Genomic DNA, 13,408 nt, shown 5'->3' with positions numbered 1-13,408 from the left:
GGAACATCTGCATCAAAGCACCAATACTCCAATACATCTGGAGGTGCAAGGGTCACAGTTGGCGGGAGCGTTTTTGGAGTTTTAGTGGATTAATCATGAGACCATCCATACTCAGTAGGGTCAAAGGATGGGGAATCCAGCTGAGGGTCGGACTTCCATATTGCAATTTGAACATGTGCTCATAAGACATTTTTTCTGAATGCCTCCCTCTTTGTTGGTATCGCATCTTTTTTGACCAGTGGTCTACTCGGATTTGGGACAAGTCATCTCTTTCTTTGCCACGGTAGCAAGCGCCAATTAACTTTGTGGCTTCTACAAAGACATAATCAAATGACGAGTGGAGATCCCCAAATGTTTGAATGTGTTTCCTTGTTTCAGTTTGTTCTAATTCTGTTCTAATTTCAGTTCTAATTCCATGAAGCTTGGCAACCGTGTCACAGACAGTAGTCGATGGGCTGCCAATAGATGTGGCACAACATCTTAACTCTATTTCACTGAGGCTTGTATGTCTACTGAAACCCTCTCTCCGAAATGATAATTCCATGATCAGGGAACACTTCATCTACTGGTGGTTGCAAAAATGCATCAACAAAATAAAGAAATCAGTATCATTACAAAGGACTTTGATGGTCTGCACACCATCCTGGTTCTGGGAAATGTACAGTATCTGATATACCATCGTGACATCAGCTTCCTCATGGGTTGTCCGAAGGTCCTTGCGATGACATTGAACAGTTTGATTGGCATTGGTTCACAACCAGATGCAACAATCTTGTGTTGGATGGGTTCTTTACTGGCTTACAGATTATATCTACTGTATCAGCTGTATCTTGTTCTCATTGACTGTCAGCACAAGCTTTTGAGAGGGCAAGGGTCTCGATTGATTCAGATGATGTTGATGATTTGTATGCTTGCCTTCCCTAGCTCCACGAGTCATGCACTTGATTAAATAGTTGGAGTACCTGTCAAAAATTAGGTAAACATCTGAGTGTGCAGCCTTTCTTATGACATACCCAAAGAAATTGTCAACATAGTCCTTAACCATACCTTTCTCTGGCCAATGCAAAGACCACAGAAATGCGCACCTATCAATATTCGTGGCATCTACTTTGCCTATTATGCAAGATGAGACACCAACTTGCAGCTTTTTCTTAAGGTCAGACTTGGTTTTGCCATAATCTTTGAACGTTGCTGTGGGAATGGGAGCAAGCTCATGCTAATAATAAATATAATAAATATTTGCCTTTAGTGATTCCTAAAAACCTGAAACATTGTTTTTAAAAACGGAAAACATGAAAACAGAAACTAACTAAAAATGAATGTACAATTTCAACAATTGAACAACGAATTCGCCAAATTAATGCAATGGTCAAATTGTGTTAACAATGTCTGTATCTGAATCAGAAACCCTTAAAACCTAGGGGTAGACAGAAAAAATGGTCTTGTATCTTGCTAAATAATAAAGTTATGACCATAAAACAAATTTGCATATTACACAAAATGCCCAAGGGTGCCAAGCCAGCATCATTAAGATTCTGAATCAGTGCCCTTAAAGATATAAAAGCCACAAATAAAACTTTGTAGAGATGCCAAAACCACATTTACCCAAAAAACAGCTTTTCACAACTGGAAAGTGTATAATTAACTCTTAAGACTGTGTGGATATCCAAAATACGTACATCACATTTTACACATTAGTCAGATTTAGGGATACCTAAGTGTACTGTAGTAAAAAATGCCCTGATTGCCTAGTCCGATACCACACATGTAATTGTAGCCTCGACCAATTGCATGTTGTTAAGTAATGAGGCAGTTTCTTCATGAGAAATCACTGTCAGCAGCTTATAAATACATAAGGCAGCTAATAAATATATTAAGAGCAATGTTGGCGAACGGTTTGAAACGGGAGCAGCACTGGAGCAACAATCCACAGGTGGTTACGTAAAGGTTCTAACACAGATACAGCTCCAAATGAGCAGTCATTGTATGCCACTGAAAAATATGGGGTTCAGACTAATTTTTGCAATGCTGGAACAAGGTTTTAATTCAATTAGCATAACAAGTTGGGTAATGCTCCAATGTAATAGGTTGCCCTCATTGATGCCGTATTGCTTTCACTTCGGTATAGTCTTTAAACACATTATTATATCAATAGTATGTGGAGTTTAATATGTTACATATAAATCTTTCACAGGGAATCGATATCAGCCAATGAGGAAGGCTGCTTTAAACACTAAGGCAACAGTTCAGCCGCCGTTTTGCTCTCTTCACATTTTCATATACGGTGTAACGTGGTTTGTGGAAGAAAAACAATGTAGTCAGATTAATCTCTGACAGACCCAAATATTGACATTCAGAGTTGATAGCGTTACCAAAGCTTTATGACCAGAGACAAAGATGTTGAACAAAAATGTATAAACAGAGAACCCTAGCATCTGCATTTGCATCAATTGGTTATTAGTAACGGTACTCGATATTGGTGAGTACACAAAACTGAGTCCAAGTAAAATAACTGGTCTTATTTGTGGTGATTTTGCAAGTCATCAATAAGCATTTATTGATTTTCTCCAGGTTCATAGTAACCTGGTGAGAGTGAATTCAGTTTAGCTGTCAACTGGATGTACAAGACGAGTGACTAAATGTGTATGCAATGCATTATTGTTTTTTTTTTGTGTATCCACTTGGTACCCTGAATTTTGTAGTGAGCTACATTAGGCTCCAGAGCCTCAGGTATATACAGAGGAACAATCTCTTAAAATTATTTTTCTTCTGCCGTTACAAGACAAATACACATCATATATAACATAAAGCATCAACATGTGCCTATTAGCTTTCATCTTTTCATCTTCCTTAATAAGTCTTTTAAAATCTACTTGATGGATGCACATCATTATTCAAAAAAAATATTTGATGATAGTTCAAGTGAATTGCCAAATATAACAAAGCTCCAATGCAGTGAAAGAATTAGATGAAGATTTAATGGTAGTAATTCCATTTTACTGTTTACTGTTGGTGGATACCAGTACAGGGTTACAGCCCATTAAATAGTGCTAATATAATGAATATGATTTTCAAGCTATTTCTAATGAAGTTAACAATAATTGATTATTTTAAACGCAATTTTAATTACATATTTCACCTTTTTAGAATAAACAATACCGTGATGATTCAGTGTGTCGTTTACAAATTAAATGAAACATTTTTATTAATCATGATTAATTATGATCAAATTTGAAATTATTAGGTACATTTTTTAATTGATTTACATCTCTCATTTTCTTTTGACATTAGACAATAATGACTAGAGGTGAGACTATACACTACACGATATGATGGATGCGAATGGGCTTGCAATAACGATACAATATTTTTGGAAAGGAAGAAAGACCAAAAAAGTTGTGTTGGAAAAATGATCCTGCTTTTATTTTACCGTAACTAGACATACTTACTTACTCTGGGTATGACCTTCTCCACGTTATAGGAGTATTGAAAAATGAAAACCATAACAATCTGATGTATAGTAGATTAAGTGGATTTTTGCTTTTTTTTATAAAATGAAAGGTTTTGGTTTCCGTTTTCATCACTATACAGTATATATTCAAAACCTGAAGGTTCTATTTCATAATATTTTACGAGATGTCTCACTATGGGATGCAAACTCTGTCTGCATTCCTCAGAAGCATTTAGTTCAATCTGCCAATCCTGATTGGCCGATGAAGCGCGTGCCTCGGGCTTTCTGAGGGAGGGTGTGCCTTTGGGCATCGTTACATCCAGGAAGGTGTTCTCCACGAACGCCAGCCTGACAGGCTGGGAGGGATCAACAAAGGCAGGTCTGTGAGGGGTCACTGGGAAGCGATCCTCCAGCGCGCCCACACAAATTACTTGGAACTGTCAGCGGTTTTCCTCTCGCTGATCCACTTCCTTCCATTTCTCAGGGGGCATCATGTCCTGGTGGGAATGGACAACACCAGTGGCATACATCAAAAATCAGAGTGGGCTGTGCTCATGTCGGTTGCTGGCACGAAACTGCATGCCACTCAACTCGGGGTCTTGCCACATCCTGGGCTTTGTTCAGGGGAGTGTCTGTTCAGGACATCTGTGTGGCAGCAAGTTGGACCTCGCCCCTCAAGTATGTCTGCTTTTACATGCTGGACGTTCTGCCTTGTGCGTTGTACGGGTGGTTTTACTATCTTGATGTGATCAGAATTCTGCCCTGGGGGCTGGTACCGCTCGATAAGAATGTCTGCATTACGTTTCCATATCCCATAGTGAGACATCTCACAAAATATTATGAAATAAAACTTTAGGTTATGTATATAACCCCAGTTCTGAGATATCTCACCAGACTGCCCTTCTTGCTCGAACAAGGAGAAGAGGTGCTTATTTTGAATGAAATCAGGATTGGCAGATTGAAATAATGCTTCTGAGGAATGCAGACAAAGGTTGCATCCCATAGTGAGACATCTCACCCACATTACTCATAGAACCAGGGTTATATACATAACCTAAAGTTTTCCAACTTTTGTCTATGGGAATGTTTTTTATGATGATTTACGCTTTTATTCTTAAAGTGAAGAACAAACTCAAACTTTAATGAATGATTTATTAACCTCCATATTAATACTTAAGGGTGTAATGATCCTTTGATCTGGATCAATATATCAACTGGTTAAGCTACGATCCAATCAAATCGATGGAAACTATTTATCAAAATCGTCAGTGAAACACATAGCACAGGTCCTTTGTCTTCTTGTTAAAAATAATGATTTCCATTTAAATGTATGAACTGTTTTAGCAGTAAAAATGGCATGGTCATTTACAATCTTTAGATGAAATGTAAATGGATGGGTATATAACATTGTCTTAAATCAATCAAAGGCCCATGAATCAAATCACTTTAACATTGCTGAATGTACACTACAGTGTAAGGTGGAGCACAATAAATAGTGAATTACTTCTATGTGTGCACTAAGCTGTGATACTCAGCTTGAATGAATGTTTTGAAAAAACATAATTAGGGATCTTATCTTTCAGTGCTCCTATTCAGCACTAATGAATCATACTTCATTTTTTGAATACAAAGACTTCTTTGAAATATTTCTGTAAAAGTCACAGTTCATGATCATTTCTAAATAACTCAAAAAACACATTACTTAGAGTGAAAAGAATTATAGAACAAAATTTGATTTTCACACTATATTTAAACCTCCTCACAATCTTTGCCAAAGTTCCTTGTACCACTCACAACGGGATATAAGTCTATCTTTTTAGGTTTGTGGTGATGAGTCACTATTTATCTGCACTGAAGCCTCTCGGAGGAGACCCAAAACAACAAAACGCCTCCCACCTGTAAGCATCTGCCTTTCTCTGTTCTCTGTGACCCATAACTGGAAAACTGTGAAACCAAAATGAACCATATCCCTGTTTCTTTTCATTGGGCTATTATCATGATGACACTGATATAAGCTCGTGGCAGCCGAGGGAAACAATCTGGTCGGATTCTCGTGCTTGAATAAACAATCTGATTGGAGACATATTACAATGTTAAGGAAGTCAGTGAAAGATCTGATCATGTAATCAGCTGTGTATGCTTACCTTGTACAATGAATGGATGGGATGGATGGATGGATGGATGGATGGATGGATGGATGGATGGATGGATGGATGGATGAATGGATGGATGGATGGAACAAAAACAGATTATAAGACAATAGACACGAACACTCACATTAAATCAAGAGTAATGATGATGGATGGATGGATGGATGGATGGATGGATGGATGGATGGATGGATGGATGGATGGATGGAACAAAATCAGATTATAAGACAATAGACATATCACTCACATTAAATCAACAGTAATGATTAAATAAACTAACACTGTAAAACTCTCCTGTCGTACAGTTGTTAAACCTTTTACAAAACCTGTTGTTCTCACTATCTTCACTTGCTGTACCTGAATAATATAGACTGTGTGAGTCGGGGCAGGGTTTTTTTTTCCCCAAGAATCAATGCAGTTATGACTAAGACAAAGGCAATGAAGAAAAGATTGGATAATTTTTAAAGCAACAAGCCAGGTGTAGTACTGCTACAGGGAATATTAAATATAAACTTTGCTACATCAAAGTCAATAAAAAATGTCACACTTAGTATTTAAAAAAAGATTCTCACCTCCATCCATTGTCCATTAGTCTGCACCATGAGTAAAACACAGGGGTCCGATTTGTTCAGAGTGTCTCGGTCCAACAGAGCTTTGCATGACACGCGCAGCTCCACTTTGGTGACACAGGTAACCGGACCACTTAGATTGGTCGCAGGGGAGGTAGCCTCCAAAACATCATTCATCCTGACTCAAGGTTAAAAACAGCAGCCAACCAGGAAAATGGTGCAATGGTTGAATTCCTCCAAAAGATGTCAAAATGCACTGTTGGGTCGTGGGTCCTTATCACTGGGTGTTAATGCCACACAAAAAGATGCGTTGAGAAACGAAGACATCAAACCCATTGGATGTACAACTTGGTGAGGTTGACCATCTCACCTCACTGAGGAGGACAGGCAGGGGGAGGACAGCGGTGACCTTTACTTCGGGAGTCGGATCTGATCTCTGCAAAGATCCAAGCAGTTGATTCAGAATGAAAAGTGATGCAGAGGGTTTTGGAGCTTTCAAATAATTCCTGTATCAAGTGAAATGATAGTCCTGTACAACAAAAAAACTAATCTATCACACAGTTTCACTGTGCACTTTCCTGGTAAATGCAACTAAGTGATTCAGGAGAAGAAGAAAAAAATGTTTAAAAAAGAAGGAAAAAAGACTAGATGTGGTAGACTTCCACGCAATAACCCAGAGCAATAAAAGCAACACAGGAACCATGAAATGCGGCAAAGTCTCCGGCTTATGAACAACAAAAATAACAAGCAATCTGTGTAGAATTCGATGCATTTTTGTTGTTTTCTAAACTTGTTATTTGACAAAAGTACATTAAAACCAGGGGTGTCCCGATCCAATTATTTCACTTCCGATACAATACCAACATCGCAGCCTTGAGTATGGATAGGTAGGTTTGAGAATAATTGATCAATGGATCATTAACTAATGGGTCACACACACTGTAACCATAAATATAAGAATATTCTGCAATTGAATAGAAAATAAATTAGAAGACCCTGAAAAAGCCATATTCAATTTAAAGTGCAAAATAACCACTAGTTTAACTTATACACCAGAATATACTACATTTGAATAGAACACAAACAAAAAAAAATAGAAAACTCTGAAAAAATAACATAAAAATATATATTTAAAAATTCAGATGCAGGCTAATATAATCCGAACCATTTTTCATTTTTCCTTTTTGCTGATATCGGACCAATATCCAATATCAATATCGTATCGGCACACCCTTAGTTATAAGCAATCCATGCAAATGATGCGCAAATCGGACTTTGATGCATTTTGGTTCCTTTGGAAATTGATCTTGTATATTGACAAAACAACATTAAACACTGGAAGAAGAAGAAAGACAATCCCTAAAGCGGGAACAGTAGCCTTGATGGACCAAGATTATGACTTATCAACAGCTTCCCATCAGATCCAGCCTGAGTGTACATGTCCTTTATGATCATCTTAATAATAATCAATAAGGAGTCGCTACTCTTGGATTTTTATTGCAGTGTATTCTCCCTGTCTGAGAGGGTATACTGTAAAACAGCTGTCTTCAAGTCTTTCTTGGTGTCATTATGACTAATAAATAAAAAATAAAAAATAAAAAAAACAAAAAAAATCAATGCTGACGAGAATTGGGTGTCCTTGAGCAAGGCTGCAGAGAAATGCCTGCCTTTCTTCAACAACCTCGTGTGGGCTCTGAACCGGTTTGTTTGGCGCCAAGCACCAGGGACAGCGCCCTGACACACACACACACACACACACACACACACACGCACACACACACGCACACACACACACACACACACTCAAAGCCTAAGTTTTTGTGACATAAATATCTTACAGATATAACGCCAGTCCAAAAACTTAATTAAAACAAGAAGTGCTCACATGTGCTTACTTAATAATTCATCATCTTCATTCAAGACCCGTCAACTCAGCCACAAATATACACGTGTTATTTAAAGAAAAGCATCACTTTTCCATATTTTCCACAAGTATAAAACCAGCTGTTTGTTAATTGACTGATTTCAGCCACATGCGCGCGCACACAGTGGGCTACAGTGCGCTGACACTATGTATATCTGAGTATATCCTACCTGTGTTTGTTCTCCACTCCAGGTCCCACTTGTTTAATCCTCTCCCATCACTAGTATCAGCTCAAACTCACTGTGAGCCCGAGGAGCAGGAGATGCTCAGCACGTAGTGACGTCAGCAGAGTGGGCGGAGCACCCCGGACGTCACCATTCACAGACAAACAAGAGGTAAATGCATTAGGCCACGTGGTTTAATTTGGTTTTGAGAAAATAATAATCATGATAAATTAACCAATAAACCATGGAGATTTGATTTTTCAGAACAAAGCGTATCTTTCCTCACTATTTAGTCATTTATCTTCTACATGTGTGCATGCTTGGGTTTGCTGTGGGCATCCCTTCTCAACAAGTGGGTCTCAACCCAAAATTAGGTCGTGGAAATATTATCAGTGGGCCCCAGGCATTTTCTTGGCCAAAAAAGAGGAAAAATTCAGTGATTTTAGGGGCTGAGTTCGAACCGTAAATCCCGCCCCCTACTCTGATAATCCCTCCCAGTTTCCTCCTCTGAGTGCACAAAGTGGCGCACGAACGCTGAACGTGCACACGCATAGCTTGACAGTCTGAAGTTACTTCCAAGCAACCGATTTTGACAAAATTTTAACCAAAGATAGACTTTACATTATGGAAGATTCCAATCAAAATTGGAGGCCATCTGGATCAATATGAAGGCTTGTAATTGACTGATTTTTGTGAAATTTGACTCTCTAATGTCCAGTTGGTTCCTCAATAATCCGGCCAAGTTTCACAGAGATTGCACATTTTATTGTGATTTTATTATTATTGTGAAACAGGAGTGTATCGTTATTAATAGGGAGGGGAAATTCTCAGGTATCTGTCGATATCTAGAGGATATTTGGCTCTTGGTGGAGGTCTGCGCTCTCTGAGTGCTTTTCTTATTGGTGATTTTGTGGAGAAATTTCAGATGAGTTTTTTAATAAAATAAGTTACAAATAATTGAATTAAATGGAAGTGTTTCCCTCTCTTGCATCATAACCTGTCAGATCTTTGGTTATGCAGCAAACATTAAAAAAATGTTTCCACTGTTTGATATTTGTATTAATGTCAAGTTCAAACTGCTCTGCAGTAAATATCTTTGGCATTCGTTTTTTTTTTATTTTTTTTTTTATTTCTAACAAGAAATTTGAATCTAATTGATATTGCACTCTCTCTACTACTCCTGCCTCACGCCTAATGTATTGAAAAGAAATAGCGTCGGTAATTCTTTTTCCTCTAAGGTCTGGTTCTCTTCTATAACTCTACTAAATGACATCTGAGAACAAACAGTGCTGAACGGAGGTGAAACGTCTCCACCAGAGCTGGCTGTAGAATATCAGGCGCCTGGAAAGTTTCCATGTGATGCCCATGGGATCATGTCCTTTTTCTACCAACCAGTCCAACACAGAACACGTGCTGGTACCATTCCTCCCAGAACCCACTACCACTGAAGTGCAAGTCATGTAGTTTATAGATAAAACTTTATTGGAAAAACAATAAAGCTTGAATTTTTCACTTTTACTACCCGGGTTAGGTTTTATGGAAGGTAAAGGTAAATGGAGGGTGTGTATTTAGTTAAACTTGGATTTTCCAGCATTGAGGTAAATTGCTTTATGTTTTCTTTACTGGACGTTTACTTTTGTATATATATATATATATTTTTTTTTATTTATTTATTATTTTTTTACAGAGCAGGAATTGACCAACCAGTTAGAAGAGGAGGTTGGGGGCACTCAGAATAGAATTGTTTTATAATGATTTGATCATTTTTCTTACAGTTAAATAGTTTTTAACATGTTTTGTTTTATAAATTAAATATTTAAAATGAGGAAATAAATAAAAGTCGGGCCCTGTTTGCATTTTTTATATTTTTTTGTCATTTGATTTGTAGGCATTTGACTGGTTGAATTTTCTTCTTCAAAAGTTCTAATTGTGTACTGTATAATGTTTATTTTCTTAGAAATAAATTGCACAACACCATATATTACACACTGTAATTTAGGTTCAATTAAATGTGACAAAAAAAAAAAACAATTTGTTATTCTCACCAACTTTTTTTTTTTTTTTTTTTTTGTAACTTCTGTGTGTATGAGAAATTGTGTGTGCACACATTTTCCCCCAGCGGTACCAGTTTACTGAGGGATGAATAAGGTCACAATAAAGCGGCCTTGTATGTGTTGCATAAAAGCACACATGCGTGCACACACTATAACCAGGTGTGATGTCACTGATAAACATGACCTGAATTACAGCATTTTTTTTTTTTCTTTTCATCCATTCGACAGTATGTTACATAACGCATTGTTTTAAACACAGCATTTTTGCTTGAACCATTTCACAGCCCACTCACGTATGTATTATTTCCATGAATGTATTTCCAGACATTGCGTAACATTTATAGATGCACCAACAAAACTGCAGCTTATCTTGGTTTTTGTGAGACAGCTGGAGAAAGCATCAAAGGAAATATAATACACAGAACTACGTGAGAATGTTTTTTTTTTTATTAACACAGAATGAGAAGGTAAAGCTACAGTATGTGGTAGTATAAAAGCACTCAGTGTGGTTGGAGTTTTTTTTTTCTTACACTGCATTCTCTGATGAAAATGTGTCGGCTGGGCTGCTTTTTTATTCTAAAGGTTTTCAAATCTCATCTTTCTGAAATGTCCTTCAGGAAAAAAAAGCAACATTTAAATGTTTTTTTAGAGTTGCTGCCTCTTGTTCGAATCAAGGTACTTTACCTTTTCAAACCTGAGATGGATCAGAGAGACACAGACAAAGGTTTTGCTCAAGCTAGAATCAACCACTCGTTTATTGAGCACGAATCAAGAAGAATATCATGTCATTAGGAAAACAAGCACTCGTCCAACACATCTCAAAACACGCCCTGACCACAAATACAGTATTTATAATAAAAATATACTAAATGAGTCAAATGAAACAAAAAAACTAAGCAACATCTATACAAAAAGTACACAAAACAACAACAGAAATGCACAAGATTATACAAAAAGGCTCCAAAAACACACAAAATGACTCCAAAAAAACATACATTACAGAGAAAAACACCAAGCGACAACAAAAATATGAAAATGACTCAAAATACACAAAACTAAATATTTATACAAAAATACACAAAATGACAACAGAAATGCACAAAACTATGCCACAAAAGATACAAAAATACACAAAATGACTCCAGAATCACACTAGAATGGCAACAAAAAACAATAATTATACAAAAACACAACAGAAAAATACACATAATGACTCCAAAAAACATACATTACAGAAAAATACACCAAATGAAAAAAACAAACATATTTATCATGCCCATGTTCCATAGAATTAAGAAAATCACCCACACTATTGTACTTTGCACATGCAAATATATGTTTTTATAAGAGTACAGAGTATGTCCACCTCTTTGTACATCCAACCTTCAAACACATACACATTTGGTCATAATTGACCTAAGTCCTCAATATATGAATTAGGGGTGTTAAAAAAAATTGATTTGGCAATATAACGATTCTCGAATCGATTCTAAACGCATCCATATCAATTTTTTTTCCTTTTTCTTTACCTTTATTTAACCAGGAAAGTATTTTCCACTGCAGGAGACATTGTAACTGCACAAAAAAGTGCTGAAACCTAAGCATGTTTGTGGTTTTTATATAAAATCTAAAAAGAAAGTACTAACTTTCTGCATTTATTTGTTGTTCTAGTCAAATACCTCAGTTAAGTTGCACTAAAGTCATGTTGCACTTAAGTCAAAGTTGGTTTAAAAGCCACAGGCAGATTGTATGTTATTTTTTTATTTTAAGTTGTTGGCACATGGCATGTAAAAGCCAATGTTTTGAGTGTAAAATATGCCAATAAAACATAGTTATATATATACAGGACACAGGACCTGTGAACTATGTATAGGGATGCCAGGCAATACACACCCCTAACATGAATACATACTTCCGACGGGCACTGTACTAGCAATAATAATAATGACTTAGAGTTACAGTATATAGCATTTTTTTGAGGAGACTCAAAGCGTGCCCAGAAACCAGTATTCACTTACACCACTCAATCAAATCAGTCATACCAGTGGTGGGAAGCTACAATGTAGCCACAGATGCCCTGGGGCATACTGACATAAGCATGGGGGTCATTTCGCGCCCTTTGACCACCACCAACATTCATACACAATTCATAAGCATTCATTGTAGCACTGAGCCTAGGCCCCAGGGTTGGTGGACTCAGCATTTTAACCAGTAGTTGTTGTCTGGAGCATGGCTTCAGCCATGTGTCTCCTTTTGTGATGGTACGTAAGACATTTCTGATGATCAGAGTCAAAACAAGAGATAATCATACACACATTTTATTTATACAAATTACCTACAAGATTATTGATTGATCAGTTATTATTTATCATTGAGAGGTCTAAGGTGTGTGCACTGTTTATTCATTATGATTTATTTGTTTCATGTGGTAAATATAAGTATTAGGAGAGAAGGTAGACTTCTTATTTGTTCATATTTCTTAGAATTTTAGATTTGAAACTGTCTTTCGCGTTTTGCTAGATAGGGTCAGAATCAGATGTTTTGAAACTTTTTTGTCCTTGTTCCAGAAAAAGTGACCTCACCGGTTTGAGGTACAAGGATACATAATTATAGTATGTCAAAAACAGACAATTAATGAATGATGTTTCACATTAACACTTAAAAACGTCCTCAGTAGTCCTTCTAACACACACATTGTTCGTGGCATGAAAATAACTTTACTTTCTTCTTCCTCCTGCTTTAGATGAACGGATGAATGATGCACTGGAAGGAGAGAAAAACATTCTTTTTTTAACAACAGATTTTGAACACGTGGAATTCAGCGCCTTCCTGACATCTTGTTATTCCCCAAACCCCAGCGTTCACACACACACACACACACACACCTGAGCCCTGTTTATGCCACAGCTCCCAACATAAGCCATCTGCTCCTGCTGCAGTGTCGATTCAACACCTCACAGGACATTCCCTGACTTTACGCATGGATTATCTATTCAAGGCTCCCAGCTCTGCGTCTCTTCTACTACCTCTTAATAAGTGACTTTTTTTTTTAATCTCATTTCATTTTATTGAGAGCCCTATTAGCTCCTGACTTAT

At 37.1% G+C, this 13,408-nt stretch overlaps 1 protein-coding gene across 1 annotated transcript in view; it reads right to left on the bottom strand.

The window, feature by feature from the left end:
- The window catches only part of cpne7 (copine VII), a 39,208-nt gene extending 30,832 nt beyond the window's left edge, over positions 1-8,376 (bottom strand). The window contains exons 1-3 of the mRNA XM_028438883.1: positions 8,265-8,376; positions 6,541-6,606; positions 6,174-6,450 (exon numbers count right to left, since the gene is read on the bottom strand). Of these exons, the coding sequence (XP_028294684.1) occupies positions 6,174-6,347 (174 nt within the window). The 5' untranslated portion in view covers positions 6,348-6,450; positions 6,541-6,606; positions 8,265-8,376. The remainder of the gene's footprint in view (positions 1-6,173; positions 6,451-6,540; positions 6,607-8,264) is intronic.
- Positions 8,377-13,408: the final 5,032 nt, after the last annotated feature.

Source organism: Gouania willdenowi, chromosome 3 (assembly GCF_900634775.1).
Source record: "Gouania willdenowi chromosome 3, fGouWil2.1, whole genome shotgun sequence".
Lineage (NCBI taxonomy): Eukaryota > Metazoa > Chordata > Actinopteri > Blenniiformes > Gobiesocidae > Gouania > Gouania willdenowi.
Note: the sequence above shows the minus strand (reverse complement) of the source record. Positions and strands in the feature narration are given on the sequence as shown.